This window comes from Penicillium hordei, assembly GCF_028827395.1.
Source record: "Penicillium hordei strain IBT 12815 chromosome Unknown utg000005l_segment0_segment0, whole genome shotgun sequence".
NCBI classification, from domain to species: domain Eukaryota; kingdom Fungi; phylum Ascomycota; class Eurotiomycetes; order Eurotiales; family Aspergillaceae; genus Penicillium; species Penicillium hordei.
The window spans coordinates 4,033,980-4,050,170 of record NW_026623146.1 but is presented as its reverse complement, the minus strand read 5'-3'; the positions used below and the strand labels follow the sequence as shown (position 1 = coordinate 4,050,170).

At 48.7% G+C, this 16,191-nt stretch overlaps 10 protein-coding genes across 10 annotated transcripts; 7 read left to right on the top strand and 3 right to left on the bottom strand.

Moving 5' to 3' along the window:
* Positions 1–519: 519 nt before the first annotated feature.
* catA (catalase catA) lies at positions 520–2,871 on the top strand (the record flags this gene model as incomplete). Its single annotated transcript, XM_056901424.1, has 3 exons — positions 520–753; positions 805–1,117; positions 1,169–2,871. 3 exons carry the CDS (start codon positions 520–522, stop codon positions 2,869–2,871), a joined length of 2,250 nt encoding a protein of 749 aa, XP_056750092.1.
* Positions 2,872–3,440: 569 nt separating this feature from the next.
* N7537_010369 (SDR family NAD(P)-dependent oxidoreductase) lies at positions 3,441–4,334 on the bottom strand (the record flags this gene model as incomplete). Its single annotated transcript, XM_056901423.1, has 1 exon — positions 3,441–4,334. The coding sequence occupies one exon, from the start codon at positions 4,332–4,334 to the stop codon at positions 3,441–3,443; it is 894 nt and encodes a 297-aa protein (XP_056750091.1).
* A 1,011-nt stretch (positions 4,335–5,345) lies between these two features.
* N7537_010368 (uncharacterized protein) lies at positions 5,346–6,370 on the bottom strand (the record flags this gene model as incomplete). Its single annotated transcript, XM_056901422.1, has 3 exons — positions 5,346–5,536; positions 5,565–6,035; positions 6,112–6,370. The coding sequence occupies 3 exons, from the start codon at positions 6,368–6,370 to the stop codon at positions 5,346–5,348; spliced, it is 921 nt and encodes a 306-aa protein (XP_056750090.1).
* A 1,489-nt stretch (positions 6,371–7,859) lies between these two features.
* On the top strand, positions 7,860–8,529 carry N7537_010367 (glyoxalase family protein; the record flags this gene model as incomplete). Its single annotated transcript, XM_056901421.1, has 3 exons — positions 7,860–8,297; positions 8,346–8,415; positions 8,474–8,529. The coding sequence occupies 3 exons, from the start codon at positions 7,860–7,862 to the stop codon at positions 8,527–8,529; spliced, it is 564 nt and encodes a 187-aa protein (XP_056750089.1).
* Positions 8,530–8,995: 466 nt separating this feature from the next.
* N7537_010366 (ATPase AAA-type core) lies at positions 8,996–9,432 on the top strand (the record flags this gene model as incomplete). Its single annotated transcript, XM_056901420.1, has 2 exons — positions 8,996–9,284; positions 9,353–9,432. Exons 1-2 carry the CDS (start codon positions 9,095–9,097, stop codon positions 9,430–9,432), a joined length of 270 nt encoding a protein of 89 aa, XP_056750088.1. The 5' UTR covers positions 8,996–9,094.
* Positions 9,433–9,486: 54 nt separating this feature from the next.
* N7537_010365 (peroxin-6 Pex6-Penicillium chrysogenum) lies at positions 9,487–10,008 on the top strand (the record flags this gene model as incomplete). Its single annotated transcript, XM_056901419.1, is given in 2 exon segments — positions 9,487–9,708; positions 9,727–10,008. 2 exon segments carry the CDS (start codon positions 9,487–9,489, stop codon positions 10,006–10,008), a joined length of 504 nt encoding a protein of 167 aa, XP_056750087.1.
* A 7-nt stretch (positions 10,009–10,015) lies between these two features.
* On the top strand, positions 10,016–10,432 carry N7537_010364 (peroxin-6 Pex6-Penicillium chrysogenum; the record flags this gene model as incomplete). Its single annotated transcript, XM_056901418.1, is given in 3 exon segments — positions 10,016–10,029; positions 10,041–10,201; positions 10,245–10,432. 3 exon segments carry the CDS (start codon positions 10,016–10,018, stop codon positions 10,430–10,432), a joined length of 363 nt encoding a protein of 120 aa, XP_056750086.1.
* A 575-nt stretch (positions 10,433–11,007) lies between these two features.
* Positions 11,008–11,412, bottom strand: N7537_010363 (uncharacterized protein; the record flags this gene model as incomplete). The annotated part of the gene is made up of 1 exon (XM_056901417.1): positions 11,008–11,412. One exon carries the CDS (start codon positions 11,410–11,412, stop codon positions 11,008–11,010), a length of 405 nt encoding a protein of 134 aa, XP_056750085.1.
* A 372-nt stretch (positions 11,413–11,784) lies between these two features.
* On the top strand, positions 11,785–13,404 carry N7537_010362 (peroxin-6 Pex6-Penicillium chrysogenum; the record flags this gene model as incomplete). The annotated part of the gene is made up of 3 exons (XM_056901416.1): positions 11,785–12,243; positions 12,289–12,896; positions 12,975–13,404. 3 exons carry the CDS (start codon positions 11,785–11,787, stop codon positions 13,402–13,404), a joined length of 1,497 nt encoding a protein of 498 aa, XP_056750084.1.
* Positions 13,405–13,901: 497 nt separating this feature from the next.
* Positions 13,902–15,922, top strand: N7537_010361 (trehalose-6-phosphate synthase; the record flags this gene model as incomplete). Its single annotated transcript, XM_056901415.1, has 2 exons — positions 13,902–15,834; positions 15,885–15,922. The coding sequence occupies 2 exons, from the start codon at positions 13,902–13,904 to the stop codon at positions 15,920–15,922; spliced, it is 1,971 nt and encodes a 656-aa protein (XP_056750083.1).
* Between the last annotated feature and the right edge of the window lie 269 nt (positions 15,923–16,191).

Genomic DNA, 16,191 nt, shown 5'->3' with positions numbered 1-16,191 from the left:
ATTCAGAATTAGGGGCTGGGGTTCGGGAAGCTCATTAAACCTACCTGCCAATATACAAGCACCATACAATTGGATCATAATGGTGTAAGTTGAGATCCATTGTCGGCAGATCTTTGTCTATACGTTTAAAAAGCAGGATTAATCGTCCATAGTTGCAAAGTTGTTCACCTGCCAATTTAATAGTAAAGGTAGAATACCGGTTTTGAGCTTATCACAACGAAGCTGATACTGATATCAATATGACTTCAGGTAATCCGAAAGCATCCAGACAACGGAAATAATCAATGCGAGCCAAACTTGTATTTCCTACCAGTCTCAAATTGACAGCCAACCAAATCATGAGTATTTCAAAAGCCCTCTTCCCTGGCGTTGGCGAAAAAGTGACGCGGACAACCTAAGCTCCCTTAACGGCCGGTCACGGAATGCTTCTATAAAGGTTGTTAGGACAAACTTAGTTATTGCTGTTTCCTTTTGAGCTCCAAAATCCCTTTATACTCAATAATTTCATTTCCTAAAAAAATGACTACCACTATCGCTTCGGGGCTGGAAAAGGCCCGGCAAGCAGCTCAACCTGCACTCTCTAAAGATAAAAAGACGGCGGACCTTTCCCGTGACACTGTCGACGCTCACACCAGCGAGCCACAGACGACCGACCATGGTATTCGCATTCAGAATCCCGACAACTGGCTCAAGGTTGCATCTGATCGCAAGACTGGTCCATCTTTGCTAGAGGACCACATCGCAAGGGAGAAGGTATGTTTCGCCGAACACCAGTTCCGGATTCCTCCTAATACGCATGTGTAGATTCACCGTTTCGATCATGAGCGGATCCCTGAGCGTGTCGTGCATGCGCGTGGGACTGGTGCATTTGGCAATTTCACGCTCCATGAAAGTGCCGAGGACGTAAGCCATGCTGGCATTCTTACTGACACGTCCCGTAATACCCCGGTATTCGTTCGCTTTTCAACGGTGCAGGGTAGCAGAGGTAGCGCGGACACCGTGAGAGACGTGAGAGGCTTCGCTGTCAAGTTCTACACTGACGAGGGAAATTGGGACATTGTTGGAAACAATATCCCAGTCTTTTTCATCCAAGATTCGATCAAGTTCCCAGATTTTGGTATGTTTACTTGCATAGATCTGATTGATATTAGGCTGACATGACGAATAGTGCATGCCGTCAAACCTGAGCCACACAACGAAGTCCCGCAGGCTCAAACTGCGCACAACAACTTCTGGGACTTTGTCTATCTTCACCCCGAGGCAACCCATATGTTCATGTGGGCCATGTCCGATCGAGCGATCCCTCGCTCATACCGCATGATGCAAGGCTTTGGCGTCAATACCTATACGTTGATCAACAAGGAGGGTAAACGACATTTCGTCAAGTTCCACTTCGTACCTAAGCTCGGCGTTCACTCTCTTGTATGGGATGAAGCTCTCAAGCTTGCGGGTCAAGATCCCGACTTCCATCGCAAGGACCTAATGGAAGCGATTGAGAATGGCGCATACCCCCAGTGGGACTTCGCTATTCAAACCATTCCCGAGGAAAAGGAACATGACTTTGACTTCGATATCCTTGACGCGACCAAGGTTTGGCCGGAGGAGCTCGTCCCCCTTCGCCGTATCGGAAAACTCGAGCTCAATAGGAATGTGGACGAGTTTTTCCCTCAAACTGAGCAGGTCGCATTTTGTACTAGTCATATTGTCCCTGGTGTTGATTTCTCGGATGATCCACTCCTCCAAGGCCGAAATTTCTCCTACTTCGACACTCAGATCAGTCGGCTAGGCATCAATTGGGAAGAGCTACCAATTAACCGGCCTGTCTGCCCGATGATGAACTTCAATCGCGATGGCGCAATGCGCCACAGAATCAGCAAGGGTAAAGTCAACTACTGGCCGAATAGGTTCGAGGCACTACCTCCAGCCAAAGCGGAAGATGGTGGATTTGTCTCGTATCCTAAGAAGGTTTCCGGTATCAAAAATCGAACGCTCAGTGAGAAGTTCCGTGACCATCATACCCAAGCGCAGACGTTCTACAACTCAATGTCTGAGCACGAAAAGTCACACATGATGAAGGCACTCACATTTGAACTCGACCATTGTGATGACCCTATTGTATATGAGCGTCTCGCGGGGACTCGGCTTGCCGAGATCGACTTGAAACTTGCCCAGCGAGTCGCTCAGCTAGTTGGAGCCACTATTCCTGACAAGCAACTCATGCCAAATCATGGCCGCAGCGCAAAGGGTCTATCACAGACTGAATTCCCGCCTGAAAAGCCTACTATTGAGAGTCGTCGTATTGCTATTCTCATCGGTGACGGATACGACCAAGTTGCCTTTACAGGTATGAAGGCCGCTATCAAGGCCGCGGGAGCACTACCCTTCGTGATCGGCACGAAACGATCTCCGATATACGCCCAGGGACAAGCTCCGGAGACTTCGGATGGTGTTATTGCCGACCACATGTATGATGGACAGCGCTCAACTATGTTCGACGCTACCTTCGTCCCGGGCGGGTCCCATATTACCACCTTGTCAAAGAATGGCCAACTGCGGTTCTGGATTGTGGAGAGCTTTGGTCATCTAAAAGCTCTTGGAGCTACTGGCGAAGCTTGCGATTTCATTAAGCAAGTGCTAGGTAAAGCGTTGGATGTCAGGCTCGCATCCCCTACCTCAGCAGAGACCGTGGAATGGTACGGGGTTGTTACTGCTGCCACGCCGAAGCCAGAGGGCTTCAAAGAGGGCTTCAAAGAGGGCTTCCAAGTTGCCAAGGCGGCGAAGGACTTTGTAAGCAAATTCTTCTATCAGGTTTCTCAGCACCGGAACTATCAGCGTGAACTGGACGGTCTCAGCTCGGCATTGGACTGGTAATTTGGTAATTTGGTTAAAAGAAAGTGCAGAGGTCGTTGGATATTCTTTGTTTGGTCACCGGCTCTGTTATTGCCCATTTGAAAAGTGTTATCTTAATAAGAAAATCTGCCAACAGTCCTTAAATTTTGCGAGATTGAAGCAAACACTTTGATGAAGCAATGGGAGTGAGTTCTTAGCACGCGAAACGCACTGGTTGATAGATGGTTGCGCTTTCGAATTTATCGGGGGCCTGTATCAACTCAGCAAGGTGGAGTTGAGCGGTTGTGGATTATTTCTCAATAAGTCCAGTCAATATTTGTGGAATTGTGGGCTCTTTCGATATTTCGCTGGGATCTGTCGTTCGATTTTATCGTAACTGCCGTGCCCACAAATCGAACTCTCTGGTCAAGTTTTCTTTTCATTTGTAGTATGTCTTCAATATCTGCTTTTGAAGTCTCCTCCCGAATACTCGCTAGGAGCTACAACCCAATCTTCATCGGTCACTCTAAACCGTACTTTTTAACGTTATTGACATATTGTCCGCCATACCCTTTACATGTCTGGGACGTCACTACATCATACCTTTAGGACTAGCAAATCCTTAAACCGTCGGGAAGGAACTTCGGGCGGTGCCTATGTAGATATGCCAGTGTGACCTTTTCTGGTTGTACATGGAAGGATGGTTTCGACGCCAGTAACTTAGAGTGTGCCCGCTGCCAGAAGTATCCACCGTCCACAAGAATGGTTTGTCCATTGAGGTATTGGTTCGAGACAGTAAACAACACAGCATTTCCCATGCCCTCGTCCTTCCCTGGGCGTTCAGCGGGGACTTTGCCCTCGAACCTCTCTTTGGGGAGCTTGCTCTTTTGCTTCTCGTCGCTGCCCTCAGCCGTCATTTTCGGACAGGAAGACCCCGGGCGCAATATTGTTGACACGAATTTTGATTTGCAAGGAAGCAATCTCATGGCCAACATTTTAGTGAGATGAACAGCAGCCGCCTTATTAGCGTTGTAGGCGAAGTGATGCTGGGCAGATTTGACAAGGCCGGAAATCGACGGGATGTTGACGACGGTACTAGACCAGGCGTGCTCGTCCTCTGTTCCATTATTCAGCAAGGGCAGGAAAGCAGTGGTCGTGAAGAAAAGCTGCGTCGCGTTTGTCCTCATGCATTCTTCCCGCTCCTGGGCTGTGCTCTGGTTGTTGAACAGCTCTTCCTGCAATGTTTTCGGGCCCGCTGGATCTGTGTTCTGTGTTGGAGAGCTAATGCCGGCATTGTTGATCAAAATATGCAGTTTCGACTCCTCGGTGGAAATCTTGTCGACTAACTTCTGAATGAACTGCTTTGAGGTGACGTCCGCAGAGATCGGGATAATCTGGCCTGGAATGTCCTTGGAGTATAATTCTGCGACACGGTCCAGTTTCTCCTTTGTGCGATCAGTGATGTAGACTTTGGCACCGTTGACGGCGAGGGCTTGGGTGGCCATAAAACCGATGCCCGACCTCCACCTTTGACAAGAGCGACTACGCACTAGGTTAGCACTGCCCAGAAAACCAGTCGACAATAGTAGTAACTCACCTCTGCCCTTAGGTTGAAAAGGTTTTCGAGCTTGAAGCTCCGGTTACTTTCTTGAGCAGACATATTCCTGATACGTATTCGAAAGTTCTGTAGATAGATTCATCGACGGATGGGTACTTGATCTGGCAGCAAGGACCAGAAGGGAAGAGAGAAGAAGGATTAATTTTCTTTCTGCAAGAGGCTAGGTAATATACTAGCTAGCAAACAATTGAAACCTGACAAACAAGGGATCAAATGAATAGCCTGTCACAATACACTACGTCTCGTGCGTCAGGTATGTGCTCTTATATGCGTCCTGGCATAGAGTCCATGGCAATTATTGCTCTTGAACCAAGTTTGCTTAAGTTACGTCATTTTGGTGGGTAAGCCTGATTATGGGTTAATGGAATGAAGCTTGTTTAAAATGAATGTACTGATTTCAGGTGATCACTTTGTACCTTAAGTCATAATGTATCAATTGACGTATCACACATGTCTCATGAGTATGAGAAACAGGCTTTCGCGTTGTCCAGCCCAGGGAAGTCTCTAGTTGGAGCCTAAATGATATCGTAATGGCCGAGGCGCTTCCAACTGAAGCTTGAGCTCGTAATTCAAGGTTTCAAAGTCAACGACGGGTCCGGGTAAATGAATTGTTGGAAGAATCACGGCTAGTAAATAAGCTACTAATTTTTGTGGAGACCCAAGAAGCAAAGCCTTAAAGAGTTTTGTGCCTCTTTTAGGTGACCGAGATAAAAATAGTATAAGCGAGGAATAGGATAAGGAGAAATAGAGAGAAAGCTAGTTAGATCTATACAAGTAGGAGCGAGATAATATACAAAGTATCTACGCAGTTAGCCAAACTGACTATTCGGGAGTAGCACGTATACTAGTATCAATTACAATGAAAACAAGGTTTAAGACCTTCCGTTTACTGAAGCCTTCACCATGCCGTATGCCCTCCATCGGCTACTATTGTACTCCCAGTCATGAAACTGCCCGCATTACTCATGAGCAGCAAGGCAATATCACGGAATTCTTCTGGCCGTGCCAACCGTCCCAGCATATTCTCAGATTCCCATATCTCCTTTGTCCCCGGCGTCTTATCCATGACCATCTTGGCCATAGGCGTGACTATGTGTCTGGGACAAAGGCAGTTCACTGGTATTCCCCCTCTGCCTTCCGTATCGATGTTGCTCTTCCATGGCAAAGCTTCTAGCCAGTTGGATCACAGCGTCTTTGGATGAGTTATAGATAGACGTTTTCATTCCTTTGTTTGCAATCATCCCACTCATACTGGAAACCAGTAGTATTGATCCTTGACATTGCTTGTTCAGCATTTGTGTTGCTGCAGCAGTTGCAGATGTGAAAGCACCAGTATAATTGATACTGATTATCCGTTCAATATCGGCAGCGGAGTGATTAATCGCACTCTCTATGTGGTTTACCCCAGCCGCCGCCACTAAACCATCCAGTCGGTTCTTACCATCGGCGATCGCAGACATTATCTGGTTCGTGCTGTCTCTGTCGCAAACATCTAACAGGTGATAATGTAAAGAGCCCCCATATTGGGGATTAGGATTGGCCCGTGCTTGTGCAGTATAGAACTCTTCATGGGGCTCAGGTAGTCGATCTAGGCAATGCACTATGCCCACCGTTCAATCATGGTTAGTCAATAAATCAAGAGTATACACTAGGATATAGGATACCTTCTCCCCCTGCTTCCACTAATGCTTCCGCCATTGTTAGGCCTAACCCACGCGCTCCACCAGTCACCGCAAAAACCTTCCCACGAAGTTGGAATGACTGAAATCGTTGATCCATCTGTTGAAATGGTTCCTTCGGCAATGTTTGTTTGATACCAGCGTTGGTAGCTAGCTGTCTTCCCCCCTGCACAGTCGGCTGAATAGTCGGCTGCCGAAAGACCCCAAGACGCAGAAGTTTGGTTGTTCCTCGGATGAGAGTCATTGTGTTTCAATCGCGCAGTCACACTAGGAGGGGACCAGGATGAGACGCAAGACGTGAAATGGTTATTCCAATGATATTGCTTGGTAGCCGCATTGAAGTGTCATACATAAACGATGTTATATATAGCAAGCCTTTCCCTTAGCTGAAAGTACGTATGTCGTCATCTCACAAACACGACAACAGCATATGTAAAAACTTGGCAGGTTGTCGCGCGCATTACGTATACAAAAAACGCATCGACGTCACGATCCAGGTTCTTGGTCGAACAACCCCCACTGATTATACCGGAGTTGGTCAAGTGAGAATCACGGCCCAGGACTTAAGAGTATCCAAGTATATCTTGATCATACAAAAATACTTGCTCAGGTCCTTGATCCTTGCTCAGATCCCATGATCCACCAATCATACACAGATTCTTGATCCACTAGTATAATACAAAATATAGGGTGGTGATAAAAATATATATCATAGAGGAATAGACGCTCTCACAATGACAGAAGATACCATCAAGAGGTTTATCTTAGTTAAATAGGCATGTGGGCTCCGCAATTTCACATTGTAAACTCAGGAGGACGGAACAAGTTAGTATATGGATGGCCTTGATAGTATACTTAGTGGTTTACGGCTGTTATGAAGCTTGGCTGCGCTGTATATTTTAGGATTGCTGAATATTCACAGGGGAAAGAGCCTAATCCTAATGGCTGTTCTTCTCGTAAGCTAAATTGCGGTTAAGCTGGAAGAGGCTGCTCACGACCCAACAATCCTGCGCTATATTGATCTGTATTACAATATCTCTAATGGTTGAGCAGACCCTTTTTCAAAAAATTATCCAGATTATATAATCGTCCGATCGTAAAGACAGATCTTATTGGTGTTCTAAACAACGATGAGCCCAACCCCTTGCATCAGGGCATTCAGCCAATACCTGTCTATTAGGCGCCATCTCCATAGATCACCTTGCGACCGAGCTTTATTACTTGTGTCCCCTTATCACGGACACAGGTGAAAAGCGGAAATGGGATGTATAAGATCTTGGGCGTTAAATAGGGATCATAAATTATTCTAGGTCTTTCCAAGGTCTATGAAATGGGGGTTCTATTCACGGATCTTTTGCTACGCAACTATGGCATCATCCACGGATTAGGTCTAGGCATGACACAGAAGAGGGCGGGAAAGAGATAACTAGGTAATTATCATTCGTTGAAGGCAAGATATATAAGGATCTCAATGCGTCATAATAAAGCCTTGTCCAATAACTTGACAGCGTTTCTAACGCCAATTGTATCGTGTGACTCCTGTTGAGGGTGCCAAGCCCAGGTTCTTGCCCACAATCCGACAATCCATGATACGGATCAAGAAGAACAGGATTTCGGTTTCATAATTCACCGCTAGGTAATAATGATTTATGTGCAGAATCTCGTCTCAAATTGCTTGTAAAAAGATGTTTATTGCACCTAAATCTGAGGATATCTTTCCAATACCTTTGAACATGACACTCGCCATTCCTCAAGAAATTTCCACCGCGCTTGAAGTACTAGATAGTATAGGGGCCACCGTCAATACGATCGCCATCAACCTGGGAGCCAATAGACTCGATAGGAGGAGCTTCCGGAAATATCTTTGCGATTACGCTGACCGCGCTGCGTCCGATGGCCGACTCATCAATGCTTCGAAGGAAGACATCCCTCAATGTGCCAACCGTGGCTTGCTTCTAGCGTACGCGCATATGGAGTTGATATGTTGGCTTGCAAACAACAACTATACCATGTCATCTTCGTCGGTCAAATGGTACAGCTGGAGGAAAATACGCGCGAAATACTGCCTCCCTTTACTTGGAGTTTCGCCGCAAAAGTCCCATTTATTAAAGAAGTTGCGATATATCAGGACCATAGCTGATCAAGTATACGCTGAAATCGACGCAAAAAATGTAAGCATTCCCCTATATCTTCTTAGGTATAACCTAACAAGAGGGAAGGTCCCGCCCTTGGATGGGCCTGTCAGATACCGGAAGGTCTCAGCTCGACCGCCGGTTGATCCACCTCCAGGTACATACTCTTTCCTTTCTCATGACATCCGCGTTACTAAGTTTCCTTCTGGTTATAGGAATGGACGACCTTGTTCATCGGGCCAGCCTTGCCCACAAGCAGCTCGCCCAGTGATCAGAGAAGTCGAGCTTCGCACTTGGCCTTCCAGCTTCGATGAAATAACACAGAAAGTCGCACTCTTAAGATGCGATATATGCCTAATATCTATTTTTTTCACGTTGAGAAATGATATTTTGGTTACATGTACAAAGCCTGTGATCAGATAAGCGTTATAGTATAGCCAATTTTATAGTCTCATGATAGCTACATACCTCGGTAGACCCTCCAGGCTTATCAGAGTGCTTATATAATACGTAGTGATGGTAGGGCGCTTAGGCCAGGATTGGAGCAAAAGCGGCAATGTCTCAGCACTAAAACGTAAAGCCATACTTCCCCGATTGGACCTCGGCTTCGGGATATGGCAGAATGGCGGGCGGTGCCGAGATGCCCGCGTGTTGATTTCCCCCGGATTTTGGGTCCGAACCTCAGTCTTCCCCCAATAGTTCACTAAATCGGGAGATTCTGTAGGACATCTTCTCAGGGGCGCTTGTTAAATGATTGGGTGATTGCATTCCGTCCACATCTTTTCCTATCTCCATCGCTTCGTTTGCCGACGGCAACTGGACAAGACACTGCACCCATGGACTTCGAACAGTATGGGCAGAGCTCCCAGCAGCCTCGACAACGGAGAAGAAGAGCCGGAAAGCGGCGATTGAACAATAAGGCACCCATCGCAGTACGTTTGGCACTGGATCCCCAGCTGCGCGGGAAGGTCGGCATATTATCCAAGGATCTAGCGAATGACATCTTCCAGCAGCAGGCTCCCCAAGGTGAGCTGCGAAGCCCCCTTGAGTCGTCCTGATAAGAATGTCAACTTACTCGTCTTCGTTCTGATCAGATGTTACAACGTCCGACGACGGAGTGCTTTATGTTGCAATCGCCCCACATACGCCGACTTATACCTCCGTGGAAGACTAGGCCTGGACGATACTCATAGTGCGCATTCAGCCCACAGAGAGATCGCCAGTTGCAATGTCATACTCGACAGTGCTGTTTCCTGAATCAGCAGACTCACTCCAGTCTTTCCTCCAGGCCTTGAGGAAAGTCGACTCGTCGCGCAACTCCCTACAAGCACACCGTTCTGTAGAGATTCGGATCTTGGACGTCGCCAAGATTCACCTCGATACAATCTTTGTGACCGTTGAGCGACATCTCCTTCGCAATCATGACGATGTTCAGACCAAATTTGGTGGTGTATTCACGAATGCGTAGGGGCCGAATGGACTCTGGGGGAAGACCGGGAAGTCGGTAGAAGCCAAGAAGTACTCGAAAAGGGCTGCAGCCGATGCTGAACAACGTCTCACTGTAGCCGTTCGCGAAGCATTGGGAGCTCAGCGTATTGTGCATATTGGAGACGTGCTGCCCATTCCACTCCCTTCTCATCCCATAACTTATGCCCCTCCACTCCCTGCGCGGATCTTATTCTGCGAGCCCGTTTCGCAAGGCTTACTGATATCGACGACAAAGATCGTGCTTGTCCAGGCTCGACCTTAAGGAATTCATGCTCAACAAACTGTGCCTTCGAGGTCTGCGCTTCTGAAGCAAGTGGCCGAAGACGAAGCCGACGATACTTCGAACGAACAATTCTATTCTGTAGCCGAGGATAAACCCGGAGAAAGTGGGATAGAAATGGAGGTAACATCAGCTGCCGAGATGTCAGAAACAGAGGGCTCAGTAGGATCTATGAGTGACTCCTTAGATGATTCTTTGGAAGACATGATATCTCTTAGTGCGCCTAAACTACCACAACCTACCATCGGGGGTAATGTCTTCCTTGACTTCGGCGACTCTTAGAGCCGGCGGTCGACGATCAGACGGAATTCATACTCCGGGTTCTGTCGCATCGAATTTCACATCGGCCACTATGCGCCCTGGCCGGGGCGGAGGGAAGACCTTTAAGGTGGAAGGTCTCCTGTAGCAAGTCCTAAATGAAGTCCTGCACCCCGGCCTCGTGACGATGAAGACGTCGACTCCTTTGTCTTTGTAGATATTAGTACCCTCGCCAAGATCGGATGCTTCTCCGGCGATTGGGTTAGAATCGAAGCTGCCGAGGAGCCCCAGCTGAACATGTTCGCCTCGCTCAAATTTAGAAGTTTTAACGATTCTCCTGAAGACTCAGGCGATTGGCGCCTAGTTAAGATTTTTGGTCTTTCGGGTCTTCCGTCCTCCAAACCCCGGTATGCCATTAACCACTCAGGTGAACGCCGGCCCAGTATTTCGTAACGTCCACCCACCCGCTTGACGCCTTCGGTTTTCGTTCCCCCGTTGCTTCTTGGTAACATTGAAAATCCCAAGTGCCTACGAATCTCTCCTATGACCTTCGCTACCCCTAATGGATCCTCTAAATCTGGGATTTTGCAACACATGAAGAACACTGCTGCTAAAAACCCGCCTTTGGCGAAAGAGGTTACGTTGCTTAATGTTTCTACCCCCCTCTTAATGGACCGGGTTCTTCAGCCAGCGCTATTTGTAGGATTGAAGTAGTACTTTGAGTCACGCCGGCGTATCCTTAAAAGTGGTGATTTGGTTGGAATTAGTGTGGACGAGGGATTGGGTAGGGCGGTGTTCTCTGGTACCGCTAGCGGTGACAGTGCTAGTTAGGAGGAAGACATTACTATCCGGCTGGGTCAAGGTACCAATGCCACTAATGCCGGAACCCGCAAAATCGGCGTCGCTTGATTCCGTGTCGGGTAGGTAGCCCCGACTACAGTAGAGGAGCTGGAGGAGACAGGCGAAGATCAGTGGGGTGGAGTCGCTGTGCTTGACCCGGCGACTACGCGTATGGTACAGCCTGGAAGCGACGTGAGCCGGGTTCCCGGCGTGTTGGGCAACGGGTAGGAGTATTGGCTGGGCGTTAAGACGATCCCAAAGACCGTCTATGATGCCCCAACACCTCATGGAATTGTTGCTGATCCGCCTTAGTCCGTTATCCCCCTATTGCAGTAGCGGATCCGTGATCTGATGTCTGCTGCCATAAGCCCGCGGGCTATTCAACTTAGAATGAAGCCCGTCTTCGTTCTCCTCAGATCGTAGCAAAGACATATCGGCAAGGCAACCGTCGCGACTCGAGCGTGCTCGGATATCGGCATCCATATATTCCCTATCGATGCGTACGATATCTTGACAGAAGGCGGCGCGAATGGTGGCGATGTTAAGACCGAGGTATATCTCAAAGCCCGAGCAGAACGGGCCTTCTACTGCGGAGCAAACTGCACCGCACTGCTGATCAGATATATCGAGGTTCTAACCGCTGATCCCATTGTCACAGCAATGAGCGATATCTTGAACGATGCCAGAGTTGTCATTGCCACCACCACTGATGTTGAAACTATCCCTGAAGGTATCCCCATCCTCATCACCCATGAGTTCGAGATGGGTGCCCCGGAGGAGAAAGAGCGTGAAGGTATTCTGCAAAATGTCGTCACCGAGCGCGGTATCAGACTGTCCGCGGACGTGGGTCTTGGTAGCATTGCTCTGAAGACCGCAGCTCTTGTTGCAGGAGACCTGGTTGACGTCGTGGAACGAGCTGCCGGAGCAAGAACAGCTCGTCTCGAAAGTTTGGCCGAGGTTAGCAAAAAGCTTTGCGGCTCGGGGGTCTTTGTGAGAGACGTCCTGCTGGCAGAATTTGACGCTGCTGTCGAAGCTGCGCGCAAGAACTTCGCCGATTCGATCGGTGCACTAAGATTCCCAACGTTGGCTGGGACGATGTTCTCGCTCAACTTCTTCTCCGTCAAGGGACCCGAACTGCTTAACATGTATATTGGTTAATCCGAGGCAAACGTGCGCCGGATATTCCAACGCGCTCGGGATGCTCGTCCCTGCGTTGTCTTCTTTGATGAGCTGGACTCTGTTGCGCCCAAGCGTGGTAACCAGGGAGACAGTGATGGTGTTATGGACCATATCGTCAGTCAGCTGCTCGCAGAGCTGGATAGAATGAACGGCGGCGAGGAGAATAGCGGCGGAGTTTTCGTCATTGGTGCGACTAACCATCCCGATTTGCTTGACACTGCTCTTCTCCGCCCTGGTCGCTTCGACAAGATGCTCTACCTGGGCGTGTTAGATACACACAGGAAGCAGGCGACTATCCTTGAGGCTCTGACGCGGAAGTTCGCTCTCCACCCCGATGTCTCGCTTGACCGCGTTGCGGAACAGCTTCCTTTGACTTACACTGGTGCTGATTTGTATGCGCTCTGCTCTGATGCCATGCTAAAAGCTATCACTCGAAAGGCCACTGCGGTCGACGAGAAAATTAATGCTCTGCCAAATGGTCCCGTCAGCACTGCTTGGTTCTTTGATCACCTTGCCACGAAGAAGGATGTCAATGTGATGGTAACCGAGGAGGATTTCCTGTCTGCTCAAGGAGAGCTTGTGCCAAGTGTTAGGTATGTTTCCACTCCGCTCACCCGTTCCATTCTACCATATGTCTTCTTGTGGCATGCCATGATACTAACCCCTCGCAGCGCCAAAGAACTCGAGCACTTCGAGCGCATTCGTCAAACGGTCGAAGCAGTAGACAAGTCAAAGCAAGACCCCGCCGCCGCCGCACCACAGACAATCGCCGAGGCAATGGAAGCATTCAGCCTGGGCGGCTCGGCTATACCAGAAGAGGCACCTACCACCAATGGCGACAGCCACACGCCCGGGGGTATTCACGGCTGCATCACAGGCCTGAACAAATGGTCAGAGAACCTTGTCCGCAGCACCAGCGGCCAGTCAACAACCAGCAGCAAAGGCAAAGGAAAGAACGTCAGCACCGGTGCGGAATCTGATGGATCTGTTGATGGTGATGATGAGGATATGGCAGATGCCAATTCCGAAGAGGATGAAGATGAGGATGATTACGTTGTCCGGACTGATCATTTGAGAAACCCCATGGAGGAGGTTGAATAGAACGTATGGCACTGTCCGTATATTTTAACGTGCCGGTACTGTTCAACAGGCCAACCAGGCTTTTGTATCTACTATGCTGATTTATATACCTCTTGTTTATCTATGCATTTCTGATCCCCTTTACTGCTATTACTATTTCCGTAGCCTTATATCACCATGAATGTACGTGTGTCTACGCTGCGATGCCGGACTACGAACTCTCAACAACTTGAAGTCGCTTGCTGTTGCGTCGCAAGCGTGCTTGTCATCGCATGAGCCATCATTACCCGTCTACGAACAGTAACATGGATACCTGGGTAGGTATTTTCTGGCTTTTCCATAGGAAGCAATCTCGATTGCGATATAGAGTTTTGAGTGTCCTTCTCCCTCTTTCTTCCACCGTACATCATTCCCGTGATATTGTCTCAGCATCGGCCTTCTTCTCAATCTCCTGTCCTTTCTTCAAGATTCAAATCGCCTATACCAAAATGCTCGTTCATAGCGGATGACCGAAGGCGATGGACCATTCATTGCCTTCCGCCTTGCCTTTTCCTTTTGACGCCGTGTCCCGTCCATCGTACTATGTGAGGCTCAACCAGGCTTTTGCGGAGCACATTGCGGAACATTGCAAGATAGGCGATTCGGTTTGGGTACAGGACTATCACTTGATGCTGGTCCCAGCCATGCTCCGAAAGATGGTTCCCGACCTCCAGATTGGCTTTTTTCTTCATACCGCGTTTCCGTCCTCCGAAGTTTTCAGGTGCTTAGCCACGGATAAGGAGCTACTTATAGGTCTACTCGGTGCCGACTTGCTCGGCTTCCAGATCGACGAGTACTCTGGCCATTTTCTACGATCTTGTAGCAGAGTCCTTTCCGTTGAAGCTACCGACGAAGGGATTCAATTAAACGACCGCTTTGTCAACGTGGGTACATTCCCAATTGGCATTGATCCAACCTTGTGGGATCGGCGAAGACAGCTAGCCGATATTAGGGTCTTGATCGACACTATCTTGGCTCGGTACCGTGGTAAGCGGATCATCATTTCCCACGACAAGATGGACTCTATCGGGGGGATCCGCCAGAAGCTGTTAAGCTATGAACATTTTCTTAACACATACCGGGAATGGGCAAACGATATAGTTTTGATACAATTAGTTACTAGCACTACACGGCAGCCCGACCTGGAAGCGACTATATCCGACATTGCTCTACGCATAAATTCTGCCTATACGACCCTTGAACATCAGCCCTTGATATTTCTCAGGCAGGACCTCCTGTCTGCACAGTACGTCGCACTTATCACGGTAGCAGACGTGCTGATAGTCACCAGCCTTCGAGAGGGAATGAATCTGACCAGCCACGGGTTCGTTTACTGCCAAGACGGGCTCTGTAGTAATAAGGCGTACGGATCAATGATTCTCAGCGAGTTCACGGGTAGTGCATCCATATTTGGTGATAATGCGCTCCTAATCAATCCTTGGGACTTCCGTCAGTGCGCAAATGCAATACATACGGCATTAGTTCGGAACCGGGAAGAGCGAAAGAAGGCTTGGGAGCAGCTTCACAGATCACTATTGGATAATACAGCAACAAATTGGGTTAAGTCCTTTAAAGAAAGGCTGTCTCATGTCTGCAGCAAACAGTTATCGCACCGAAGGTGCACACTACCGTGTCTTTCCGTCGACCGTTTAAAAGATCAATACCGACAGGCGCGCCATCGCATGATATTTATCCAATACGAAGGCACATTAGCACCCTGGAGACCCCCAAGTGGCGTCATGTTTCTTGTCACGCCCCAACGTGCAGTAACAACCTTGAGCGACCTGACAGACGATCCACTCACCGTCGTTTACGTGGTAAGCTCAAGAACACTGGAGGAACAGGAGCGACACTTCCGCCATGTTGCTGGTGTAGGATTGATTGCCGAACATGGGTGCTTTTTGCGTGAGCCGCACGCCACTGAATGGAAGAAGTTGGTGAGCGAAGGGCAGACGGATACGTGGAGAGAAGGGGTATTCTGTATCTTTGCATACTTCCATGAACGAATGGAAGGTAGCTGGGTCGAAATGCGCCACTTTTCGATTGTCTTCCACTTCGGTTCGGTGGCCGACACAGCAATGGCCAAGCGTCTCGCAGCTGAGTGTGCAGACCAGATTAATGATGCCTGTGCCAATCAGGGCATTCACGCTATTATCTATGAGTCTGCTGTGATAGCCGAGCCTATTAATACGAACAAGCGTCCCGCGGCGGAAGTGGCGTGGCGCTACGCGGAAAGCTCCAACAATTCAAAGCCTGACTTCTTGTTGATCATTGGTGGTGACCGTGAGGATGAGGATTGGTTCAGGTGGGCCAATGAGATGGAGAGCACTGGTGCAGTCGTTTACTCCATGACAGCGACAATAGGCTCACAAGGCTCTGAGGCTAAGACGAGGTTGACACATGGAGTGACAGGTGAGTCTAGTCATTCTATGAGATGTGATGTTGACTAACCTTAAAACTAGGCATTCTTGATTGCTTACAGCGACTGGCCTCCGACTAGGGGTAGACGCCCGGCATTGTTGCGAAGACAAATTACGGAACAGCAGTGTGGAGTCACTCACAGGAAACATTATTAGTTATGGCCAGATATTGTTATGCACGAGGTGGAATTACATTTGACCAGTGTCTTGGGAGCGGGACGGCCTGTCATGTTTGAGGCGTGCTCTATTTGGTTTAGTGGTGTTTGTTTCTGCGTGGCCAGGTTCTGCTCAGTCCTGCTTAGTGGGCAAAAGAACGGCAAAAGGCGTAAGCACAAAAACAGAATGAGAA